At 54.6% G+C, this 23816-nt stretch overlaps 15 protein-coding genes across 15 annotated transcripts; 7 read left to right on the top strand and 8 right to left on the bottom strand.

Annotated features, from left to right (window-relative positions):
• The first annotated feature begins 46 nt into the window (after positions 1–46).
• Positions 47–1035, top strand: V1518DRAFT_415670 (GPI-GlcNAc transferase complex, PIG-H component-domain-containing protein). The gene is made up of 2 exons (XM_066903871.1): positions 47–726; positions 774–1035. The coding sequence occupies exons 1-2, from the start codon at positions 139–141 to the stop codon at positions 918–920; spliced, it is 735 nt and encodes a 244-aa protein (XP_066759719.1). The 5' UTR covers positions 47–138; the 3' UTR covers positions 921–1035.
• V1518DRAFT_415669 (uncharacterized protein) lies at positions 905–4449 on the bottom strand. Its single transcript, XM_066903870.1, has 5 exons — positions 4290–4449; positions 4146–4202; positions 4059–4073; positions 3901–4005; positions 905–3850 (listed from the first exon to the last, which is right to left on the bottom strand). Exons 1-5 carry the CDS (start codon positions 4314–4316, stop codon positions 1055–1057), a joined length of 3000 nt encoding a protein of 999 aa, XP_066759718.1. The 5' UTR covers positions 4317–4449; the 3' UTR covers positions 905–1054.
• Positions 4450–4765: 316 nt separating this feature from the next.
• V1518DRAFT_405196 (S-adenosylmethionine decarboxylase) lies at positions 4766–6071 on the bottom strand (the record flags this gene model as incomplete). Its single annotated transcript, XM_066901910.1, has 2 exons — positions 4766–5880; positions 5945–6071. The coding sequence occupies 2 exons, from the start codon at positions 6069–6071 to the stop codon at positions 4766–4768; spliced, it is 1242 nt and encodes a 413-aa protein (XP_066759717.1).
• A 538-nt stretch (positions 6072–6609) lies between these two features.
• V1518DRAFT_415666 (cyclophilin-like domain-containing protein) lies at positions 6610–8149 on the top strand. The gene is made up of 3 exons (XM_066903869.1): positions 6610–6799; positions 6851–7106; positions 7155–8149. Exons 1-3 carry the CDS (start codon positions 6702–6704, stop codon positions 7974–7976), a joined length of 1176 nt encoding a protein of 391 aa, XP_066759716.1. The 5' UTR covers positions 6610–6701; the 3' UTR covers positions 7977–8149.
• Positions 8013–9007, bottom strand: V1518DRAFT_415664 (uncharacterized protein). The gene has a single exon (XM_066903868.1). The coding sequence runs from the start codon at positions 8908–8910 to the stop codon at positions 8071–8073; it is 840 nt and encodes a 279-aa protein (XP_066759715.1). The 5' UTR covers positions 8911–9007; the 3' UTR covers positions 8013–8070.
• Positions 8930–9827, top strand: V1518DRAFT_415663 (uncharacterized protein). The gene has a single exon (XM_066903867.1). It carries the CDS (start codon positions 9032–9034, stop codon positions 9704–9706), a length of 675 nt encoding a protein of 224 aa, XP_066759714.1. The 5' UTR covers positions 8930–9031; the 3' UTR covers positions 9707–9827.
• Positions 9828–10982: 1155 nt separating this feature from the next.
• On the bottom strand, positions 10983–11882 carry V1518DRAFT_373193 (cytidylyltransferase family-domain-containing protein; the record flags this gene model as incomplete). Its single annotated transcript, XM_066901422.1, has 1 exon — positions 10983–11882. The coding sequence occupies one exon, from the start codon at positions 11880–11882 to the stop codon at positions 10983–10985; it is 900 nt and encodes a 299-aa protein (XP_066759713.1).
• Positions 11883–12092: 210 nt separating this feature from the next.
• On the top strand, positions 12093–13212 carry V1518DRAFT_415659 (uncharacterized protein). Its single transcript, XM_066903866.1, has one exon. The coding sequence runs from the start codon at positions 12154–12156 to the stop codon at positions 13165–13167; it is 1014 nt and encodes a 337-aa protein (XP_066759712.1). The 5' UTR covers positions 12093–12153; the 3' UTR covers positions 13168–13212.
• On the bottom strand, positions 13201–15137 carry V1518DRAFT_373416 (uncharacterized protein; the record flags this gene model as incomplete). The annotated part of the gene is made up of 2 exons (XM_066901432.1): positions 13201–14966; positions 15014–15137. The coding sequence occupies 2 exons, from the start codon at positions 15135–15137 to the stop codon at positions 13201–13203; spliced, it is 1890 nt and encodes a 629-aa protein (XP_066759711.1).
• Positions 15138–15589: 452 nt separating this feature from the next.
• V1518DRAFT_415657 (transcription initiation factor IID, 31kD subunit-domain-containing protein) lies at positions 15590–16426 on the top strand. The gene has a single exon (XM_066903865.1). It carries the CDS (start codon positions 15705–15707, stop codon positions 16344–16346), a length of 642 nt encoding a protein of 213 aa, XP_066759710.1. The 5' UTR covers positions 15590–15704; the 3' UTR covers positions 16347–16426.
• Positions 16347–16822, bottom strand: V1518DRAFT_415656 (uncharacterized protein). The gene is made up of 2 exons (XM_066903864.1): positions 16657–16822; positions 16347–16598 (listed from the first exon to the last, which is right to left on the bottom strand). The coding sequence occupies exons 1-2, from the start codon at positions 16766–16768 to the stop codon at positions 16390–16392; spliced, it is 321 nt and encodes a 106-aa protein (XP_066759709.1). The 5' UTR covers positions 16769–16822; the 3' UTR covers positions 16347–16389.
• Positions 16823–16855: 33 nt separating this feature from the next.
• V1518DRAFT_450276 (small-subunit processome) lies at positions 16856–17966 on the top strand (the record flags this gene model as incomplete). Its single annotated transcript, XM_066906507.1, has 2 exons — positions 16856–17190; positions 17244–17966. Exons 1-2 carry the CDS (start codon positions 17095–17097, stop codon positions 17964–17966), a joined length of 819 nt encoding a protein of 272 aa, XP_066759708.1. The 5' UTR covers positions 16856–17094.
• A 2-nt stretch (positions 17967–17968) lies between these two features.
• V1518DRAFT_415653 (CTLH/CRA C-terminal to lish motif domain-containing protein) lies at positions 17969–19474 on the bottom strand. Its single transcript, XM_066903863.1, has 2 exons — positions 19215–19474; positions 17969–19155 (listed from the first exon to the last, which is right to left on the bottom strand). Exons 1-2 carry the CDS (start codon positions 19333–19335, stop codon positions 18059–18061), a joined length of 1218 nt encoding a protein of 405 aa, XP_066759707.1. The 5' UTR covers positions 19336–19474; the 3' UTR covers positions 17969–18058.
• A 249-nt stretch (positions 19475–19723) lies between these two features.
• V1518DRAFT_450272 (Rio2, N-terminal-domain-containing protein) lies at positions 19724–21280 on the top strand (the record flags this gene model as incomplete). The annotated part of the gene is made up of 3 exons (XM_066906506.1): positions 19724–19786; positions 19842–19986; positions 20039–21280. 3 exons carry the CDS (start codon positions 19724–19726, stop codon positions 21088–21090), a joined length of 1260 nt encoding a protein of 419 aa, XP_066759706.1. The 3' UTR covers positions 21091–21280.
• V1518DRAFT_415647 (uncharacterized protein) lies at positions 21095–23731 on the bottom strand. Its single transcript, XM_066903862.1, has 6 exons — positions 23015–23731; positions 22406–22968; positions 22269–22359; positions 22127–22216; positions 21978–22069; positions 21095–21928 (listed from the first exon to the last, which is right to left on the bottom strand). The coding sequence occupies exons 1-6, from the start codon at positions 23435–23437 to the stop codon at positions 21538–21540; spliced, it is 1650 nt and encodes a 549-aa protein (XP_066759705.1). The 5' UTR covers positions 23438–23731; the 3' UTR covers positions 21095–21537.
• Positions 23732–23816: the final 85 nt, after the last annotated feature.

Genomic DNA, 23816 nt, shown 5'->3' with positions numbered 1-23816 from the left:
AACTCACATGCCTCGTCCGCCTCCGAACTTCGGAGCCGTCACCACCATTACCGCCTGACTATAACCTCCACAACCACGGCCGCCCACCGCTCCACCCCCGGTGTGCGCCAGCGCAGCGCCCATACAGTAGCAGCAGCCATGCCAATGCTGTCGCCGTCGTCGCCACCGCCGCCACCTCTCACCACCATCATCACCTGCGACGGCATCGCGGTGTCGCGCTTGCGCTCCACGCCGACAACGTTGCAGTACACAGTCTCCAACGCGTCGCCAGACCGCCGTCGCCGTGTACAATACTCTGCCTGGGCACTCCGTGCGCTATGTCTATGCGCTTTTGCATATCTTGCAGTCAAACGGTACACCGTCATCGACGAAATCTCCGGGAGCCGCAAGCTCCAATGGACAGCGGCAACACCTACTCCCAGCACATCACCACCAGCATTCTCGCTCCGACTATACACGCCCGACCTCTTCATTTTTGCATATACCATCTTCTCCATTCTTCTCATCCTCCGCCGGCCTTGCGTGGAAGATTCCATTCTCGTCATGAATGACTTTGGCCTCCAACTCTCCTCTACTGGGCCCACTTTCCTTTCCCGCTCCTCCCAGTTCATCCCGCTCGAGCTCATCCAGGATGTCATCATCAACGAGGGTTTTCGTTCCTTCGAGGTCATTTACTACCTCGCGATCATCGTCAAGAATCATGATCGACTTCTCGTCGTCTTTCCCGTACGAGTACCCGTGTTCTGTTCAATGCCCTCCGCTAATACTCCCAGAACACATTGCCAAAGCGCACTGAACTCGAGACGATATGGCGCGACATCCGCCTCTGCATGTACCAACACCCTCCCGCGCTCTCCACATCCCCCTCCGTGTACTTCGACCTCAACCGGCCCGGCATCAAAGACAACTGTATACTATAGTATTATAACTAATGTTCTCTCAACTAAGACAAAAAACGTCAGGTGTATCAGCTCGTAAAGTCACTCGCTATGCTAGCTTGTCTAATATCAACCGTAACTCCGTTGCATTAACAAATATTCGCCACATCCCGTCATCATGCGTCCTTCTTCCCTTTGTACATCTCAAACACGCTCGCCAGCGCGTTGTAGTTCTTCAACAGTAGCACGCGTGCACCTTTCGTCACCTTCTTGATCCGCGTCGATTTGTTGTCTTCTTTCTTCTCTGACGCTGCTTCTGCGCTAGTAGTAGACGTCGTAGTCTGCTCATTCGCATCAAGTACCTGCTTCTCCCACGCCAGTACTTTCTCCAAATTTCCCTGCTTGAAGTAATAATCCTCTATCACGTCTGCAAACTCCAGTGGCCCATGCTGCAGCGCAAAAAGAATAAAGCCCTGCGACAGCACAAACGTACGCTCCGCGTATACCGCCGCGTTTACGCTCGCTGCAGATGTTGGCTGCACAACCTCGTACCCCGCTTCGTTGTAGTACGGATCGTTGTTCAGCACAAGACTCTGCAGACTAACCAGCAGCTGCAAAATCGAGCTCGCCTGCGCGCTCCATTTCTCAGACGCTGCCTCGCCCGGCCACGTTCCAAGCAGCGACAAGCAGATCTTGCCGTCCTCGTACAAATTCGGGTTCACACGTCCAATTCCGTTAGTGTTCCACGAGTGGAAAAAGCATTCTGGCGGCTCATTCGGAAATGCCGCAGTGAGTCGCATGTCGAATAAAAATGGCGCCTTCTCATATGGCGTGCCGTCTGCACCGATAATCAGCACCCGAAACAAGTCCAGCCGATTCTCGTAAGTTCGCACGTGAATGCCCGCCGGGAGCGACGCGTTCAGGATCTTGTGTTCTCGCATTAGTCGTCGGTGGTTGATACGTCCAAGGCTCTCCTTTGCGAAATGATGATCCGCCGATGGTTCGCTCTCGAGGACCTCAAACTTATCCATTCGCCCCACAGGCGCCGCTTTGCGGCTCGCCGCATCTCCCTCCTCGGCATTCACGTCTTCATCCTCCTCCTTGTCCACATCAACCTCCATATCGCTGCCCGCGGCTTCCTCATTGTGCTCTTCACGCTCATGCATGTCGTCTGTGTGTTCAGCATCTTTGTCACCTTCCTCCTCTTCCTCCTCTGCCTCATCCTTCTTCTCCTCATCCTCTCCTTCCTCCTCATCTTCCCAGCTTGAATCGTCCTCTTCAGCATCGACGTTATTCTGTGCTAGCGGGACCATAAGTCTTCGCACGGCATCTCCGTTATTAGCGTATGGAAGATAATGACTATGGCTATGTCCGTTCGAGTCATGCATCTGCACGAAGTCGTCGTCATCGAACAACTCATCATCATCGTCATCATACTCCTCGTCGTCCTCGTCTTCTTCATCTTCGTCGTCTTCCGGCGCGCCGATAATAGCGCTCGCAGGGTGCACGACGTCCTTAGGCGGCGTGGTGAATCCCAATCGCACTGTAACCGTGCCATCAAGATTCAGCGCAACAATTTGCCCGTACCAGTCGCAGACATCCTGTTCCTCTATAGCAGCCGACGTATCTGGAGTTGTTGGTGCTGGCGGTGATTCTGCCCTCTCCGCAGGTGCTCGTAGTGGAAGTAACGACCGCGCAAGCTGGGTCAGTTGATGATTTCCCTGTGTGATAATTGCACGCGCAAGGGAAGTCATCACGCCACTGCGCTGGTCGTCGGCTTCCGAGGCTTCCCTCGGCCCGGCGACCTGCAAAAAAGGCGCGTGTGACAAATAAACAAAATCTCCTAGCCCAAAATTAATCAACGGATGCGGCACAAGCTCGTAAAAACTGGTGTCCTCGATATCGTCAGACAAATTGTCCGGCAGTAATCTGTCCGGCGTGTTAAACCAGCGAACTTTCGCAGTGCGTTCCTTAGCATCTACGGTCTGAACGACGCCAATCTTTGTGCAGTTCAAATCGAATCCCCACTCATCTTCGTCATTGCTCTGAGGCTTTTTCGAGAGATCTTTGAGTCCGACGTATTCGCCGGGCCATACATCGTGCTCGTCGACGAGAACATAGGGCACAAGATCGGTGCCATCTTCCATACTTGTACTCAGATCCTGCCATTGCACCTTTACCCGTGTATGTGTGCGCGTGACGATAAAAGCGTTGATATCGAAACCACCGTACCGCTCGCGGCCGAGTCGATTTATGCCGTACTTAGAAAACCCCTCAGGAACATCTCTCAGCCGGACACGGTCGCCAACGGTCCAGTTTGCGTGATCCATGACGTCGGACATGACCTTAAACTTGTTGTAGTTGTGATCCTCCACGTCGAAGTAATCCTCCTCGCCGTACGGAAGCCACCGCACGCTGACGCCTTGCACTTCTGATCGCAAGACCGTACCAGCCGGCGGCACCTGACGGTCATACGCGCCGTACATCCACTGACCTCTCCGCATGTTTTCCGAAGTTGTGACAACAGTTTGGCTCGGAAAAACAATCCCAGTCTGTCCCGCGATCAGAGCAGGTGAGATGCCGCCAGGTGGAGTATCAGTAGACAGGTCCGGTCCGACATGGCACTCCAGCGCCGCCGCGTCCTCGACCCAGACAATTGCCCCGTTACGCTGACGTACGGCCGCACGATACGCCACCGAAACAACCTCGCCCACGCGATCCGCACCATCGCTTACAAACTGGCCTTGCTCGGGTTCGAGGTAAAGCTCAACTTCGGCGCCAGGAATGTCATGCACGATCTGATTCGTCTCAGTGTGCTGCAAGGACAGCGTCATCGAAATCTCCAGCACGACGCCAGATTGTGAGTCGAGTGAGTTCTTCTTGCATAGATCGCCGCATGAAAATGACCGGTCCACGAGTCGTAGAGCCCTATCGGGAATTACTCTCCGGCCGTACGTCTCTGTCACCACAGTCTAGAGATCCATTAGTATATAGCAGCATGTCAATACTAAGGTGTGCATACCCAACCCTTTGGCGGCACGCCAGCTTCAAAGTAGGCATCTACGATTTCGGGGGGACCGGCCATCGTATCGTCTTCCTCATATTTGTCGGTATAGTCCCGCACGGTCTGCAGGTCCTGTAAGTATCTGGTTCCATTCGCAGTTCAAGCAGAAGACGTACATCGTGCCAAACTTTCTGCAGAGAATTAGTCAATCGTCAGCGCTATGGACTTGCGACCATCGCCAACAGCAGGGTACAGCCACTCACATCTACTATTCCAATGTGATTGTCATGAGTCGTGTAGACGGTATCCTCCGTAAAAAACTGTCGGCGAAAATGAGTAAGTCGTCAGTACGTGCGACATGTGGCGTGCTAGACGCTGAGAGATAGCTGGTTGCGGCGGTAACTCACGAGGAACTCGTCGCCGGTGTCTGTCATCGGTTCGGATGTGCCTGTGCCGTTCAAATACAAAAACAAATATGCAAAACAGAACCAAGAACACGCTGCGGCAGACGGCACTGGTGTTCTGGAGTAGTGGCGGGTGGGCGGGGGGGTTGGGGGTTCGCGCGACCGGCCCTCGCGGAGATTTGTGAGAGTTGGATTCACGGGCCTCTGAACTTGGACGAGTCTAATTTGTGAACGTACCTCTCTGCCCTGCCTGACTCAACAACCACCTTCGACCGCAAGTTCTTTATCGTTTTCGTTTCATGAAAGCTGCTACGCGCGAAAGACATTCACAGAGACTCTACATGCGCAAAGGGGCATAAAGATACATAGAGTGGTATAGCAATGAAGAGTAATAGTGCATCAGCCGATGACCAACGCACAAAGAATGCAAAGAACTAAAAGACACAAGTGAGGTATTTCCAAGCCCAAAAACAAATCATTCATAGCTTGGTCTTCACAAAGGCCATAAACACCAAATCATACTCATCCAGCTCGTATACAATTCTATCGGCGCGCACATATCCCGGCAGCTCAGACGGCGGCAGGTCGCCGCAGCGCTCGTTCACGAAGCTCTTGTCGGTGCCACGCGTCTCGAACATGGTCACGGAGAACTGATCCGGACCGAAGATGTCCACGACGTAATCGACAACGTCCAGTGGGTTTCTGCCAGAAACATGCGTTGGCACATTGGACTCGAACGACGCGTAGGAGCACTGCTCTTCCGGTGTGACATGAACCGTGAAATAATGATGCGTGCCATCCGTGACACCGTTAGCCGAGTATCCGCAAGGAGAGAACGAAAATGCATCAATGCGGGCGGACGGGTAGAGTTTCTGGAAACCACAAGCCGTGGTGACCTCGGCGCCGCCGATGTGACCAGGATCAAGATCGTCCGACAGCGAGGAGGACCCGGAGTCGGAGGCCGTGTCAGGGACATAGCGATCGTTATAAAATTTTGCCGCTTTCTTCTGATCAAGCCCGGTCATGAGAATTTCAAGCGTTTGGTCCTCAAATCTGCCGTCCGCGACAATGCTGTTCACAGGAGCAACAAAGGTCTGCGCAACTGGGTCGCGTTTGGCAGAGTAGAGGTACCAGTGGTGCTCTGAGTTCATGCGACCGACCATGTACGCAGAACCGTAGGAAAAGTGCGCGTCAAGGTAGTCAACCTCGTCGTTCCAAGACCGGTGAGGGGCCAACTGGCGGTCCGGGAACATGAAGTTCTTGCGGGAGTAGAAGACGCGCCATGGCTCAATGTTCTCCGGATACCCAGCCTCATGGCAGGCAATTTCGAGCAAACGCGGTAAGCCGGCAAGAAGCGTGGTAGTGCCGCAGGTCTTGAGGATGAGTTTGTGGGGAAAGACAAACATAGAGGACTCGGAGAGGAGGTATGCGTCGACGTCCCCGGTGCCGATGACGGAGAGGACCTTGCAGTGGACAATGTCCAGCATGTCCTCCCAAAACTTGCGGCCGACAGTCAAAAGACCGTTGCTGCTCATGGAGTTCGGGAGGTTGAAGCGGTCGGGTGCAAACCAGACCTCGAGCAACTTCTCCGGTCCTGCAGAAAGGGAGCACGTGAGCAGATGCGAGACGAGAACGGTGACGCAAAGAGAAAAACATACCTTCGAAGGCGTTTGTGGAGTCGAGTGTGACCGAGGCCTCATGGTTGACACTGTAGGAGTTCGTGGTGGACCTTGCAGGGCTGTGGTCGAAGACACCGTTTGTAGGGGCAGACACCGGGGAGACCATTTATGCGGCCGGTGCGGCGGTGTGCGTGTGTGCTGGTGATTGTGGGCGAGAAGGGCAAAACGTCGAGGCCTGTCCGAGGAGAAGTAGAGGAGGCGGAGGCTGGGCGGTTACCGGGGGTTCCGCGACGAAGTGACGCCGAGAGCGCGGGACGCGGGCGGCAGCGACGGAGGGGACAGCAGGCAACCTTCGAGCTGAAGGTGTGCGGAGGAACGCAAGAGAGAGAGAAAGGACGGAGAGGCGGTGTATGCAGGTACGTGATTGGTGTTATCTAGGCCTGTACATGCCACGCGTAGTTAGTACTCTGTAAGCACGGGTGCTGGCGTGGAATGTGCCGCGATGGCGATGAGGATACCGACTTTGGCGGGCAGGGAAAGCGCCGAAGAAGCTCCTTGTCCATACAGGCAGGCAGGCGGACGGCGAGAAAAAGCGCTGACGGATACGGATGCAGTCAGCGCAGAGGTAGTGCGTGTGACGGCTTCAGCAGCGGGAGGCGGGGATTTTGGGCGGTGCACGGTGGTGGAAAGGAAGTTGGTGAAGACGATGATGGCGGTGCTGAACAGTGCAGAGTTTTACCAGCGGCCCGTTTAGGCAATCTGCCTCCGTGCCTGCCATCGTCCCACCCACTGCACTATGCTCCCTCGGGTCTATCTAGACGTCGCCTCACCGGCGGTGACCGGTCGTATCGTCGTCGAGTTGTTTGAACTCGACGTTCCACGAACTTGCGAGAAGTAAGTGCCTCTCCGCAGCTCATACCAACACACTCGCTCACCACCATCCAGCTTCCGCTGCCTCTGCACTGGCGAGCGCGACGACGGTCTCTCCTACAAGAACAGTATCTTTCACCGTGTTATCGTCAATCCCGAGTATATAATCCAGGGCGGCGACATCACCAACATGGACGGATCGGGCGGCCGCTCCATCTACGGCGACTCCTTCGATGATGAGAATCTGGGTTGGCGCGCCATCGATGAACCTGGCCTCGTGTGCATGGCCAACTTCGGTCCGGACACCAACAATAGCCAGTTCTTTATTACTGTATGTGTTGACCGCTTAGTGTTTGTTTGCACTACTAACTCCCATCAGCTCGTGCCATGTCCTGAACTAAGCGACAAGTACGTCGTATTTGGCCGCGTTATACCAGAGTGTATGAAGCTTCTGCGCGCTTTTTCGGACGTCAAGGTGGATATCGAGAACGACGACCGTCCTCTTGAGGGCGAAGAGCCGCGAATCACACGCTGCGGCAAGCTCGTCTTCAAGAAGAAAATCAAGCCCAAACTAGATGAACGAGTGTCGCCAGTTCGGTCACCATCCCAGCCTTCGTCGCGATCACCATCCAGATTACCATCGCAATCACCGTCTCGGTCGCGCTCGTTGACACCGCCACGTCAGGAACGAGACAGATCTGCCAGCCCGATGTGTATATCGTCACGACGAGGCAACGACAACAGCGAGTCACGGCGCGAGTCAACTTCCCCACCACTGCGAAACCCGCTTCTTAGAACATATGACAAAGGGCCACGATACTCTGGCGACTCTTACAGGGATAGCGATGACCGCGATCGACGTGACCGATACGGCACAAATCGTGATTCTCATCGCGCTTCTTACAGAGATTCTCGCGAAGACTGCCACGGCGACTCACGTAGAGACTCTTACGGAGACTCACGCAGAGACTCTTACAGAGATACACGCAGAGACTCTTACAGAGACTCACGCAGAGACTCTTACAGAGACTCACGCAGAGACTCTTACAGAGACTCACGCAGAGACTCTTACCGAGACTCTTACCAGGGCTTTTACCGCAGCAGGAACCGCGAACGCGACCCGCCCCTGAGCTCGTCGCCCACAAGCTCAATGCCAGTCATCAAATACAAAGGCCGCGGCCAAATGAAGTATCGCGAATAACACACACCATTTCACAGAACTGCATATCTGGCGTTATTTTGCACAAAATAGTTGATTTGTTTAATATACAAAGGCGCAGGCCGCACTGAACGCCTCAGGACTGTCTTATCTTCTTGAGCGACTCAATGAGTCCAAGATATCCCTCGCGAGCTTCTTGTCTGATGTACTCCGCCGACGCGCGCACGTTCGGGTAGTCCTGTCGATCAAAAGCTGCGATGCTGGGGGGGACCGGACTTCGCCCGAAGACCGGCGTGGACGCCTGTGAGTCGCCGGCGCTGGCGGTGCTACTGCTCTCAGTCCGACTGATGGTCTCCTGTACCAGCTTACGAAGCTTGCCCACAAACTCCTGTTTCTGCGAGTACTCAGGCGTGCCTTTCCACACCTCGATGTCGCTCCGCAGCTTCTCAACCTCGTCGTTCGCAAGCTTGAATTTGCCCTGCGCAAGCAGCAGCCGAATGCCCTCCTCGGTGTCGCCGCCGCCGTCGCGGATGTCGGCATCAATCTTCTTCGCGCGTTCAAACGTGTTGATGACCTCGACCAACCGCTTACGCACGACTTCCAGCATCTCCAGTCGCTGCATTGCGGGACTCTTAGGCGCGATCTTGCTATCCACGACCGGCTTGAGATCTGTAGTGATTGTTGTGTCCAGCACTTCGACGTCGCCCGCGAGCAGCTCGACCTCGTACTTCAACCGGGTGGCAGAGCTCAACATCTCGGTGACGACGCGCTCGAGCTTAGCGATGAGCTCTTGCGTGGCGTGATCAAGCGACGACAGCAGCGTGACGGTGTCATTGTGCAGCTGCTGCAGAGGCATCGACGACGGCTTGTAAGACGGTAACACGGAGTTCAGGTAGGCGGTCGGAGTTAGAGACGGGTTCGAGAACGTCTCGAGAAGCACTTCGGTCGTGCTCACGAGCGGCGTGTCTGCCGCCATTTTGCTGTGCTGTGTGGTTGCGGTTGTGGTGATCGTGGTGAGTGTACTTCCGTCACGTCGGCGCCGCCCTCCACAACTCACCGCTCAACGGATCGCGACTTCGCCCTCTATCCACCCCACGATGTCCGCCCCACGCAAGGCCCTCTATGGCACCGCGCCGCCACCCGAAACCGGTCGCAAAACTTGGGATAAGGACGAAGTTCTTCTGCAGGCTCGCGAGCGCGCAGAGCGCGAGCGGGAGTCCCGCATGACACGAACAACTCGCGCACCCACACCTCCAGACGCACGAGAGATCGAGATCCGCAGACAACGACTCAATCTCGACCAAGACCTAAATCGCGTCACGCTAGTTCCTGCCGGCGCATCTGCAGTAGGCCGACGGGGTCGTGGAGCTGGCTTTTACTGCGACGCATGCGACCTGACGTACAAGGATAGTCTGCAATGGATTGACCATCTTAACAGTAAGCAGCACCTGCGCGCGACAGGACAGACCGAAACCCAACAGCGCGCTTCACTAGAGGATGTACAGAAACGTCTTGAATGGCTGCGGCAGAAGCGCGACGAGGCTGGCCTCGGGCAGAAGTACAACATCCAGCAGCGCATCGCGGAGCGGCGGAAACTGGAGGAAGCCGAGCGTGAGGCCCGGAGAGAGCGACGACGGCAGAAACGTGCTGCACGACGGAGAGTGCCAACACGCAGCGACGACGACAGCAGTGGCGGCGAGGAAGGCGAAAGCGTGAGAGGGGCCATGCAGCAGATGATGGGCTTTGCTGGGTTTGGTTCTACGAAGACATAACCAGTTTGTGTATTGTACATTTTAACGACACTTGTGCTTTATTACCGTGTTTGGCACAGAAGCATGATATAAGCATGCTTTATATAATACTGAAATCAACAAAACGTCTATCTAGACAGAACGGTATGTTCCAGGACCCGTGCTGCGAGAATTGACCGCCCATCCTGGTCCAGCAGATGGGGCTCAGATCTTTCTGTATACCGTGTTTATGTGTACACATCCTGTCATAGCTGCCTCTTATGACATCGTTCTTGTTTTTAAATAACTCAACCGCAGCACCGCGGCCATCTCCAATGTCACAAAGCAAAGATGTTGTTTGTTGTTCCGTTGAAAGCCCACTAACTCCAAAATGCAAACCCTTTCAGAGAGTTTGCAAACATAGAATCAGCTGAAATACTTACTACTCTCAATCTCCTGCGTCATAGCCTCCGTAAGCTCGTTAACTGGATTATCGTATGCATATCGGTGATACCTGCAGAGAAGAGTGCGTTCAGGGGGCATCGGCGCTTCGGCGCCTACAAACGCCGACGACAAACACAGCGCTAGTAACATCACCACCGTGAAGGATGCCTTCTGCTCTGTGTATTGCACTTGCAATCGAAGTCGACCTTGAGAGGTGAAAGGCGAAGGAAGAATGCCGAAAGTGGATACAAGTGGGAGAACTAGACAGCAGCCACGGATTTGGACGTTTTGAACGCCCATTGCGCACATCTTGGTCCTCGGACGTCGTCACATGACAAGGGACGCAACAATAACAAGAATCTCTAGATAACAAAAAAGCTCATTTAAAAGGGGTGGACAATACGGAGGAAAGCGAAAAGGACTGGCCAAGCAACCAAGCTGAAGAGGATGATCTGACGTCGCATTTAGCCAAGGCCAATTGCTTCAAATTCCTGCCAGCTTCCAAGGAGCTTCAAACATTTTTGTTCACCGACTTTCCACAAATTGGTTTTTGCAAGTGAGCCCAGATCTAGTTCCAAGAGCGCTAGTGCATCATCTAGCAAACTATGAAGAAGAACAACACGTGACCAAAACAAAGACGAGTAATGAAGCCAGCAATTTGCCAAACATATAAATTTCATATTTCAAGAGTCTAGTGTACAACAATGTGTGGCGCGGCACATGAGCAGGTGGTGTATCAAGGGGAAATGCACATAAAATCATGCCAGTCGCGTATCTAACAAAACATGTAAATCCAGAGAATAGTGTACAAAGGATGGGGAGTATTTTGGTGTGTAGGTGGTGACATGCCATGAAAGCGTGAAAGATCGTAGACTTAGATGCGACAGAAGTAGAGAATGGCGTGCATGACAATGGCGGAGATGACAGGGATCGTAATGTTGTCGTCAAGTCCGTACAGGTCGACAGCCTCGGCAGAGGCGCCAACAATTCCGGCGATTGTGCAGAGCGCGGAGAGAGGGAGAGAACTCGTCTCTGGCGTCCACGCGAGGAAGTCATGCGTGTTGAGCTGCGGCGCGGCGGGGAGCATGAACCCGTAGAGCAAGTATGCGGCGACGGTGCCGGTGAGAAAAGCCGCGAACGAGCCGGCAAGGGACTTGTTGCGGAACAGCTTCGGCGTGAGATGGCCGAACGCACGTCCGAACGAGGACGCCGCGGTGTCGGACCAGGATAGCAGCAGTACGGCAAGAATAGAGATATCCTTGGGGAATCCGATGAAGACTATGATGAGCCCTAGCAGGTACCAAACAATACCGTTCCACTTGTCAACCTCGCTCTCACGCATGAGCGAGCCGAACGCACGAATGTAAATCTTCAAAAACGCGGCCGACCGGAATCGCAGCACGTCGAGCGCAACCACGCCAGTGAGCAAAAAAATCAACACCGGCGTCACCGAGTTGAGCGTGATGCCACGGAAGTATAACACGATGGTGAGGAACCCGATCGAGACATGTAGCAGCTTACGCGGCACCTCGTACTTGTGGATGAAATTGCGGTAGTTCGAGTGCGACGCGATTATGCCAAGGGGAGTCCGCGAGCGCGGCGTGAGAGCCTCCCTGACGTCGGAGTCGTCTTCTGTGTGCGATGCGCCCTTCGTCTTTCCGTTTGTAGAGACGGGACGCACGGGCGTGGGGACTTTCAGCAAGCCGTTTTCAGAGTTGGAGGCGGACGCAGCGGAAGCAGCGAGCCGCTTCCGCGGAGCGGAGGAGGCGGACATTGGGGCGGGGCGGCGCAGGCTGAGGGCGGGGCGATGCTGAGGTAGGAGGTCTTGGGGGAGGCGGGGGAGTTGGATGGTGAAGACGACGAAGTCGCAGTTTTCCGCGAAGATAGCCAGCATGTGATGATCACGTGTAAGTGCCCTGAGTCACCGCAAACGCGTCTCAGCCTCCGACACTGCGCCGTCACATCACGACTTCCACACTAACGCCTGCGCCGGTGTGCGCATCCTCACCTGACAAAGTGTCTCTGATGCACCGATCTTGCATGGCATGACCCATACCTTACGAGCTCTGGCACAGCCTTATCAATTCGGACTCTCGGAGCGCGATATCGCTCCCAGCACCACCGCAATGTCTACTTCAAACTCAGACCTCTGCGGGGACCTCGCGAACCCGTCGATCCCCAACTTCGTGCTCTCACTCCTGCTCACTGTGGGCATGATCATCTCCTACGCACCCCAGCACGCTCGCATCATCAACCGCCGCTCCGCGCGTGGCTTCTCTCAGCTTTTCCTCTTTCTTGGCCTCATCTCCAGCACTTCCGCGCTCACAAACATCTTGCTCCTCTCCCGCGGTACCTTCGCGTGCATTACATCTGGCGAGCTCACAGCAGGTCAAGGATTTGCTGCATCGCTTGGCGTGGTCCAGGTGGCGCTGCAATATGCCATGTTTGTTATCATGTTCGTGCTTTGCGAGATATACTCCCACAGCGGCGTAGGAGCCTCGGCCGCAGACGCGCGCGCTGCGATCGCGGTCTCACTTACATGCGCGTTGCATGCAGCTGTAAGCTTCTTCAATGCGCTTGTCGTTCTCGTTGCGGGAAATGAGGACGCAATCATAGGCTACGCCAGCTTCCTCGGCACGCTATCGACTCTGCTCGCTGCATGGCAATACGCACCACAGATTCTCACAACATACAGACTTGGCCGCGCCGAGTCACTATCAATACACACACTTCTCATGCAGGTACCAGGCGGATTTCTGTGGGCGTTTACGCTTGCAATCCGTCCCGGCACGCAGTGGAGTACATGGCTTCCGTATTTTGTGGCAGCTGCTCTCCAGACTGTGTTGCTGAGCATGTGCATCATCTATGAGATACGCCGCAAGCGACTGCACTTGACAACCGATATCAACAGTGCACATTATCACCACCACGACGTAGTTTTCTACGATGAGACTGCAAGCGAGCAAGTCGCTGAAGGCGACATCGATCCCCGAACAGGACTTCCTGCCGCGCGGGAAGTCGAACTCGAAGTCGAGAGCAGCCTCGTCAATGTATCGTAGATGGTTTCAATATATTTGCATGACATGGTCAACCTATGGCTCTTCCTCCATATCCTCGTCCTCATCATCCCCATCACCGGTTTCCTCCGCGGCATCCGCCTCGCCGTCCTCATCCTCCGCCTCCTCATGATCTTCCTCATCAACCTCGTCCACATTCGCGACGGTAAATGCGTCATCCTCATCTACATCCATCCTTGTCACATCCGCCCAGCTTCGCCCGTGCACAACTCTACCTTCGAGATCGATCTCAGCACAGAGCGCAATCATAGCTTCCTTCGCCAGACCTCGGAACCCAGAATTCCGCACGACGCGGCCCCAGTGCTTGAGGCAGAATCGCGCTGCAGAGAGCTGCAACATGGGCTCCCTCGCTACACGTGCACACTCCCACAGAGTCGGCGCGTTCGCGACATCAAACTCGTTTTGCATGCGCATGGCGCACAAGTCCCGCAGACGTGGCAGAGCGTACATGTTGCTCAGAATCAGAACTCGCGCAACGACGCTAATCTCTATCCCATTAGGCAGCGTGCCTGTATAAAGATAGTGCATCAGAGCGTGCACAATTGTGTACCGCTCCGGTATGTGCATCTGTCGGCGGTGGTACTCGCGCATATGGGAGCCCATGACCCGCCTGAAATGTGGCCAACGCGTTTGAAGGATAAGCAAGTGCGCCTTGATCTCGACCGTTGCAGCAGCCTTATAGTCACCTGTGCCTAGCGTGCCGTCGTAGTCGTCTGGAAACGTACAGATGACGAAATCAGCATCCTCGCCACTCTCTAGCAGCGCCTCCAAGTCGGCTGCCAGCGACTCCGGCGGCAGCTTGGATAAAATAGTGTTCTCGCTATTTGAGACGCTACCAGTACGGTCAAGCATGGCGCCAAAATAGCGTAGATCTAGAGGCAGCAAATGGGTCATGAACTCAACAGGCTGAAACTCCACCTTGGCAGAGTTAAGCAAGCAAATAGAGTCTGCTGTAGTCGGCGAAGCCACCGCGTACATCCACTCATACTCGCTGAACATTTCGCATGCATCTTCATCAGCCAGTGTACGCCAGCGTAGACGGGCCATGTCGAAGCTTCTGATAGCGGTGTAGTTGACTCCCTTTGTCGGCCCGCGTGCGGTGATGTCAATAACCGATGAACCGGCAACGACATACATATGCCGGCCGGGCTTTTTCTCCAAAGCGGGACTCCGCCGAGTGTCTTCCTCGTCATATTCTGGGGTATCTCCCTTTCTCCACGTTGGTTGCTTTGGCGGCTCCAAGAAGTCCACGGTACCGATTTCGCAAGTGCGCAAGTCAAACCACACAGGCTGCGCCGGTTTTTCCATATCAGCAGTAAGGCCACCGAATATCCACACTTTGTCGTTCCACACTGTAGCGAAATGGTCATACCTAGCAGCAAAAGGCCGCGACTCGCTCCATGTCATAGTAGTGAGATCCAGGCAGAATATATCCGCCAAAAATATAAATTCATCTATCCCACCATCTCCCAATCCACCGCAAAAGTACAACTTGGTACGATCCGGCGACATGCACGCCGCATGGCGACCGCGCTTCTTAGGACGCCGACCATGTGTGCGCGGGCGTGTCCAAACGTGCGTGCGGATGTTGTAGATGTGCAGGTCGCGCACACAACGATTCTCTTCCATCTCGCCGTTTTCGCCGCCAAACAAAATGATTTCGCCGTCCTTCCAGTACGTCGCAGAGTGTGCATGGCGGCCGCTCGGCGGCGTGCCGCCTGCGGTTCGCGGACGTGTGACCTGGAAAGTGACGGTGTCGATGATGATGACGTTGTTGAACACTGGAGATAATCAGCATAACACCACTAACAAATGTGACAGTAAGCACGCTTACCAGTGCCAAAAGAGTACTCAAAGCCGCCGAAGATAAAGATCTTGTTGTCGTCAGGGCAGGCAACAACAGAGGCATTCGCGACGCAGACGGGCAGTAAGGCAGGGTCCTGGGGGGTCATGGCAAAAACCTTCGGTGTGCGCACCACAGGTGCCAGTTTGACTGGGGAAAGCATGAAGGAAGAATTTGCGGAAGAAGGCATCGTCGTTGACGAAGGCGAATGTGGTCGGTCGGTCACATGCTCGCCTGCGACCTCGGACTTGGCGATGTCGTTGTCGTCATTGTCGTCGCTGTCGCTGTCGCCGGTGCTGACCATCTCAGCAGATGTGAACTGGAAGGCGGGCGACAGTGGCTCGGTCATGGAATAGATCGAACTTCGTGTTTCTCAGAGTATTGTCCTGAAGTCTGGGGAGCCGTCTGGGGTTGAGCCGCGATGACCGCGATGCTGACAGAATTTGGGCGCACGAGGGTCTTGTGTCGTAATCGGTGACGAGATGTGAATAATGTGATCAGGCTGTCTGCGGCACAGCACCTTAGCTGCGACAGCGTCTTCGGTATTTTATTCACAGGGCAGATTTATGTCGATTTTGACTTACAGGCTCTTGTGCTAAGCGCTCCCTCTCGCAAACGGCATTGCCTGTGCTGTTAAGGCACAATCGTCGCGCCGAGAGGCATTAAGCCGCATGCCATGCGGCAACCATCGTCTTTGCCGATACAAACGCTCCCCCTCTGCAAAGATCTCCTAACATCTTCTGCCCCATACTCTCTCTACATGGCAGAAACCGAGGAGTTGCCGTCCGCGACGCCGCGAGATGCGCGAATCTTACATCTCATACTTGCCTCCGCCGGTGTCGGCGCCTACGAAGACCGCGTGCCTTTGCAGCTCATGGACTTTGCGCACCGCTACACTGCACAGGTCCTCGAAGACTCGCTGGTATACGCAGATCACGCGCGCGCAGGGGCTAATCCCAGCACTGGAACAGCCGCGAACACCGCGCTGACCGTCGACGACGTGCGCCTTGCAGTGCAAGCCCGCGTGCGCCACCAGTTTAAGCCCGCGCCGCCAAAGGAGATGCTTCTTGGCCTTGCACATGAGCGGAATCGGCGCCCGCTGCCGCCGGTACCGGCTGCGGCCGCGAGCAGCGCGACGGCGCCAGGAATCATACGACTACCGCCAGAGAAATATTGTCTCACGGGAAAAGACTGGGCGCTAGAGGAGGAGGCGGCAGAATTGCCTGACGGGGACGAGGAGATGGATTTGGACGCGGGCATGGGTATTGAGGCGGATATTGAGACAGACCAGCGGGGTGTGAAGCGGGCGCGGGAGTAGAGAGGAAATATGTATTTTGTATGTACAATAGTTGTCTGTATGATTATGATTTGTCCGATGATGAGACGCCTGATGAGGACGACCGCGGGTTTTTTGTGCGCGCGGCCAACTTCTCCTCGATGACCTCCTGCACAAAGCGGTCACGGAACTCTGGCTGCATGTAATGTACCATGCACTCCATCATCGCTTTGTTCTGCTCGCGACACGCCCAGCTTGTTGACACACTGCGTCCGCTGTTACACTCGGAGAAGGCTGCGTGGGATGTTAGTGGTGTGTGGAGGACTGAGGACAAGAACGAGGACGCACTCACCGACAAGCTGGACATGGCATCTCTCACGCGCTTGACGCGCCTGCCGTGCGGTGGCCTCGGCGCCGTCCTTGGGTGAGAGCATCCAAGCGGGAATCGGCGTCCCTTGGCTCATGGTCGCGACAGTCTGTGTGGGTTGAGGTATGAAGTATGTGGCGGTGAGTTTGCTGCTCTTGCTGCTGCTGCGGCGGCGGCGGCCGCCGCCACAAGGCGTTGGTATACTCGAACCCGACCGCTGCGACTCCACCGCCGCCTCGGTCGCTCATCTGCAGAAATCTGTATTGTATTACTTTTATATATCATCTACGGAGAGTCCATAGTCAGCCTCGTTCGTAGAAGTACACGCCTAAACGGTAGTTGCGTGATCCTCGTACGCCGAAATCACATGCGTACAAAATCTTCGCTTGCTCCTCCATCTTCCCCACACCTGCCACACCCACCATGTCCTCGCTCAAATTTTCCGTGCAAAAGAAACAGCACCGCGAACGTGCACAGCCGAAGAACCGCAGCAAGTGGGGTCTTCTTGAGAAGCATAAGGTTTACTTCCCTCCACTCCCTCACCCTCATCCACACACTAACACTCCTGGCAGGACTATGTCCTCCGTGCACGCGATTATCACTCCAAGGAAGGGCGCCTGCGTGCGCTGCGCTCTAAGGCACGTGAGCGCAATCCAGATGAGTTCTACCACGGTATGAAATCATCGCTAGCGGGGCGGCCACGAGTGGCGGCGGAGTCTGAAAACGCAGCGACGATGTCGCAGGACCATCTACGACTGTTGAAGACCCAAGACGCCGGCTACGTCGTCACTGCGCTGGCGCACGAGCGTGCGCAGGTCGCCGCGTTACGCAACAAGCTTGCATTTTCATCGCTTGCCGCGGAGGCAACTGGCGAGGACGCGGATAACAGCGACGAAGACGATGATGACGAGTACGCATCAGACTACGACTATAGCGACGAAGAACAGACAATGTCTTCTACAAAACTCGGCTCCCGAAGTTCCAAGAAGAAGACCTCCTCCTCAGCACCAGCACACACTCGATTCGTCGACTCGCTCTCCGAAGCACGCGCAGCAGCTGCTTCTCAATCGTCATCGTCTTCTACCACTCCCGCACTCAACGCCAAACGCCCGAAAGCGCATGCGCGCATGCTGCGCGAGCTCCAAGACCGCCGCGAGCGTGCTAAAAAGCTCGGCGAAGTGCTCGACGAGGTCCAGCTCCAGCGCGCACTTATGGCCGGTGGCTCACCACGTAAGAAAACCGTCACGGCCGACGGTCGCGTTGTTTGGAAGTGGAAGCCCCAGCGAAAGCGATAGATGTACATAGAAATATTAGCTCAATTAACAGCGAAAATGATAAATGCCCATAACACCGGCTACAGAAATACAAAACCCCACCGTCCGCCAACTCAAAAGTACACCCGGATGGCTTGCGTCGGGATGCTCTCGCTCGGACAGTATGGGCACTTGAACCGCTGGTTCGGATTTTGTTTGCTCATGCGTGCCAAACTCTCCTTCGCGACAATGTGCCCGCACGGCATCATCATTGGCGGGTTCTCATCCGTCGTCTGTTCCTTCGACACCGGACAGACAAAGATAGCATGGAACTGAAACGACGCCGGCAGCGGAATTTCCACTGGTAGCTCGTTCTCGGAGGTCCACTCTGTCTGCGTCTCCCGCATGATGCTTCCCATCTTCAACAGTGTCGGCAACGCGATCGCGCCTGCTGCCGTCGCAATCCCCAGCGGCGACTCTGACGACAGCCCCAGAAGCCCGCAAAACTCCTTCGTCAGCGCCCGCGCAACGTCGCTCCACGCCAGCGGCGATAAAAACACGCTCGCGTACGGCGACGCCGCAAGATTAGCCTTGAACAAAAACCCACACATCAACTTCGAGATCTCGCTGAGATATTTCTCTCCGAACTGCGCAAAATTTGCGCGCGCGTATGCAAGCGCGCGGTCAGGACCTTTGTTGTCCTCGTTCTCATTCTCCATGAAGTAACTCACAAACTGCAGACTGTGCAGCGTGAACTCGAGGTTGCTGCTCGCCTCTGTCAGTTGCGCACGCCGACTGGCCGCCCACGCGATCGCGGGTGCCAGATCGCGCCGCTCAAGCGCGGCGAGAATGCGGTACAGCTCCACAAACTCTCGTTCCAAGGACGCCGGAATCGCGAGCCCCGCCTCCGCAATCAATGTATCGGCGACCTCGAACTCACCCTCCCGGATCAAGTGCATTGCGATAGCGCGATCCAGTAGTGCGCGACCGTTCGCCTCTCCCGCTTTCGCTGCCTTCGTCGCATCCGATACATTGCCCCCCCGCCGCGAGGAGCCAGAAAATGCGGCGCCGTTGTACGCAGCGCCGACGTCACTCTTGAACTTCTTGTCCAGCGCCTTGCCGTACTTGCTTAGCGCGCCATGCACTTCCTTCTGCGCCGATCCAATCCGAGTAGCAAATTCAGTCGCCCGCGTGCGCAGATATGTCGCCTGTTCCCGTCGCGATTGGGGTGCTTTCGCTACATGTCAGCCAGCTGCTTTTGATCGGGGCACTGTCGTCGGGCACACCCACCGGCATCGATTGTGCTGCGTGCACGCGCAAGCGCGTCCAGCATGCCGTCCACTTCACTCACGTAGCGGCCAAAGTCGCCGGCACGCTCAACACGAGCAAACTCCTTAGCCACGGGCTCCATGAGGACGCCTGTGCTGATGGTGGTGTGGTATGCGGTAAGGTCTGACCAGCGCTCGTACCGTATGGATGAGCACTTGAGATGTGATTTATGATCGAGTCACACGTGATCCATCGTTTGTGGAGCAGAGCGTTCCACCGCCAGAACTCCGGCCTTTGCTCGCTATTGCCTAGGTTTCATGAGCTTACTATAGTTACTCTATGCTACTTTTACTATCAACTTTAGTTTATTTTGCGGAGTCAAGACCACGAATTTGCTGGAGAGTGCTGACATCGAAATTCACGTGATGTGTACGGCGCGAAACTCCCAACGCAATTTTCACTTAGCACTTCACGACTTCTAACCATGTCTTCCATCCTCCATATCCCTCATATCCCCTACGTCGCCCACAATGAAACTTAACACTGCCGCCATGCGCTACCTCTCTAGCGACGACTTCCGAGTTCTCACTGCTGTATGTTGTTTTTCATATATTTTCGTGTTTGGGCGACTGCTGACGCGCACCGCAGACAGAGATGGGTTCGCGCAACCACGAAGTCGTACCTACTGTGCTCATCGCGCAGATTGCTGCTCTCCGCGGTGGATCTGGCGTCCACAACTGCATTTCAGAACTGGCGAAGGCAAATCTTATTGCTCGAGTGAAGAATGCAAAGTGTAAGTTTTTTTGCAACTTATTTGTCATCGTCCTCGTACTGAGAGTCCGCAGACGACGGTTACCGACTCACATACGGTGGCTACGACTTCCTTGCCATAAGAGCCTTTGCGAATCGCGGCTCTGTCTACGCAGTCGGTCGCCAAATTGGCGTTGGCAAAGAATCCGATATACACATCGTCGTCGGCGGCGACGCCGCAGCGTCCTCCACCAAATCCACCGGCGACACTCCCAAAGCCCCCCCCAAGGCCGCCTCCACCTCCAAGCGCGTCCTCAAGATCCACAGACTCGGTCGCACTAGTTTTCGCTCAATCAAGACAAATAGAGACTATCTGCGCAACAAGCACGCGTCCAGCTGGATGTACATGTCCCGCCTTTCTGCCACAAAGGAGTATGCTTTCATGCGCGCGCTCTACAACGCTGGCTTCCCTGTGCCTGAACCGATTGACCATTCCCGGCATTGTATCGTCATGTCTCTCGTCCCAGGCTTCCCCATGCGCCAGCTCACCTCACACAAGAAGCCCTCCGCTCTCTACTCCGCGCTCATGTCATTCATCGTCCGTCTTGCAAACCACGGCATCATTCACTGCGATTTCAACGAATTCAACATCATGATCCTCGACACCGACAACAAGATCGCTATCCGTCGCCATCATGACGAGTCCGACGCAACCTCTGATGTCAGATCATCCGACACCCAAGAAGAATCAACACCATTCGTCGTCATAGATTTCCCTCAATGCGTCAGCGTGGACCACGCCGACGCTGAACGTTACTTTGCTCGTGACGTGGACTGCATTCGTAGATTCTTTGCCAAACGACTCAACTATGTCGCTGCAGATTATCCCGACTTTCATCGCGACGTCTCCCGTGTCGCTGCGCTTGACGTCGATGTTCAGGCCTCAGGGTTCAGCAAAGCCATGCTAAAGGACTTTGAGGCCGTCCTTGCGCAACAACGCGAACGGGGTATCGACCATCAGGTCCGAAGTGATAGCGAAGTTGATGACGAAGACGAAGACGGTGACGATGAAGAGGATGATGAAGATGAGGGAGAGGAGGAGGATAACGACAATGATGATGTGGACCACCTGCGACCGCTGCGATAGCAAATTTCAACTTTTGCGCAAATCTGCATAATAGATTTTACTCAACCTCATTACAAACAGAACACATTACATCACAACACTCGCAAACACGCGAAGAGCAGCCATATCCCGAAAACACACAAAACACCATACCGAGATGCAAATATCCGCTAGTAATAATAACTCCTCCTACGGTAGGCATAAACTCTACAAAGATCCCGAACAGCATATAACGCAGCAGCAGTAACAAATTGGCGCGGAAAATTATATCGCCGTTAAAAATACAACTCCGACTGGTATGCGATTCGAACAACAGCAAAACGTCCAGCAAGATATCACGTATCGACAGCCATGTCTTCTTCGTCCGTAGCTGGTTCACTGCAAGCAATTTTAGCACTCAGGCACACCAAGACAGCCAAGCACTACGGCATCTTATTCGTCATACACGTGTGCATGCACGCTCTCGCCCTAGTATACATACCCAGCGTCCTGTGCAGAATACGATTGCTTAGATGGACTGCCGCTCAACTGTTGCTCACTCATCGGCGAAGCGTTCGACATCATAGCGCCATCTTGACCTGCAGTAGCAACAACTCCGTACGGCGCTGGCGCATATGGAAGCGGCGCTTGCTTGTACATCAGCGCACGAGGCATAGAAATGTATTCCTCAAGTGCGCGCTGCGCAGCAAGAACTTGGTATTCGTGTGCCCGCCAGTTGCGCTTCTTCACAGTGATCTGCTTCAACCGCTTCTGAGCCTCGGTATCGCTGAATCGCACTTGAATCGGTGTACCATTCTCTCCAATCGGAAGACCGTGAAATTTGTTCACAATCTCTTCAGCCACCTGGCGTGTTGCGAATCTGCTGGCGTTAGCATGTAAATACATGGACAGGCCGTAGACCTTAATACCTGGCAAAACCAACACCGCGGTTGTTTCCATTACCGTCGCGCAGCACCTTTAGCGACACAACAGAGTATTCCTCGAGGATCTGCTTAAACTCCTGTATCCGACATGTTAACATGCGCAGCACAAGTAGAGGGCAAAAGCTAATACATACTGTCTTGTCCCAGTGTCTTGGGATGTTAGAGAAGTACACATTCGTAGACTCCGAGTTCTGCAACTCCTTTAGTCGCAGCGCAAACGATTGCTACTTCCAAGTCAGTATACTTCTCATCAATCTCAGTCACCATCGCTCTGACCTTGGCAAAAGATGTCTGGTATCCATATTGCGCCAGGCCGCAAATGCACTGCGCGGCCTCTTGCTCAGTCTCAAACTGAGCAAATCCAAACCTTCAATCTGTTAGTACTACTCTCTTCGATTTGCAATGCAACATACCCCTTGCACAGGCCTGTCACGTTGTCGATCATAGCCTTCGCTGTAGTAAGACGTCCAAATCGCTGTACAATCGTAACCAAAGTGTGGTCGTTTGTGAGCGGTGCGAGACCACGAATGTATACATTTGTGGTGTTGCGCGGATTTTTCAGGGACTCCTCCAGAGAAAACACGGCCACGCCAGGTTGTGGTGCGATTGCAAGCGGGATGGCATAATCATCAGGATTATACGACACCATCGGCAGCACTGGTGTCGATGTCTGTGTTGGCGAAGGTAAATCCATGAGATCGCCAGTCGAAGTTGTTGCGGATGTGTCCCTTCGCTGTCCTTTGCCATCCGCTGCTCCAGCGTTGTTGACATTATTGATATTGATCGACTGCAGTACAGAACTCTGAGAACCTCTGTTACGTGTAGGACTATCAATCCTGGTACCGTTGCTCTCGGTCTTGACAGCAGAAGACGCTGCAGCTGCAGCGGCTGCAGCGACTGGCGGCGGGACGTACTTCCGGTTGTTCGGTGATTGCTGCGCCGGTCGCTGATATTGCTGAGATTGTTGAACTCCGTTCTGGTTCTAGTTAGTATGTGAATCTTCACCTATAGACTATACTTACTCGATCGTCAGAGCGGCGATCTGAGCCTCGGTTGCTCTTGACCATGGTCGGAACGGGTCGGAAATGCTGAGCATGACCGCCGTCGTATACTGATCCTTGAGGTCTGTGGTGATAAATTGCGGACGACGGAATTCCTGAAGCGGCAGAAGCGCGAAGTCCGGGATTGTACATGTCCAGAGGCAAGAGCTGGGGAGAATTGTAGCCTTGCGGAACAATCGGATACACTTGCAGCGGGATACTTGATCCGGGATGGTACAGCGATGTATGAATCTGCGCAGGCGACAAATACGGAGCACTATAAATAGCTTTGTCGGTAGGGGGGTACGATCCTGGAATCACGTTCTGTTGAATGGGCGCGGCTGCGTAATAGGATGTATAATACTGCGACGACGGGTTGATGTCGGAAATCGAAGAGACGTCCATCGCGGCGGATCAGCGCAATATATATTCGCTCGTATATCTCAATGCTCAGTGGCAAACTATATGCCGGAAACTCTGAACAGACCGGTGGCGATATAATGCGATTGTGCCTGATCGACCGGCGATAAAGAAATACAGTAGCCAGACGCGGAGCGCTATCACATACAATACGCGACGACGGCGCGCGCAACAATGCGCACAGACACGAAACTGTGACAGCGGGTGATGATGAGAGGGGATTACAACGGGGTGGGGGGAGAAGGAAGAGAGAGAAGAAGAAGCTGGCGGAGAGACGACGGCCAAACAACGCGAAACTCGATTCGGAAATTACACGCAAACTTTAGGCCGACGCGTCATTCTTGCCCCTAACCCTGCTTGCATG

The sequence above is a fragment of the Limtongia smithiae genome, assembly GCF_038497785.1.
Source record: "Limtongia smithiae strain NRRL Y-17922 unplaced genomic scaffold V1518scaffold_5, whole genome shotgun sequence".
Classification (NCBI taxonomy): Eukaryota; Fungi; Ascomycota; class Lipomycetes; order Lipomycetales; family Lipomycetaceae; genus Limtongia; species Limtongia smithiae.
This window is presented reverse-complemented; position numbering and strand designations above follow the sequence as displayed.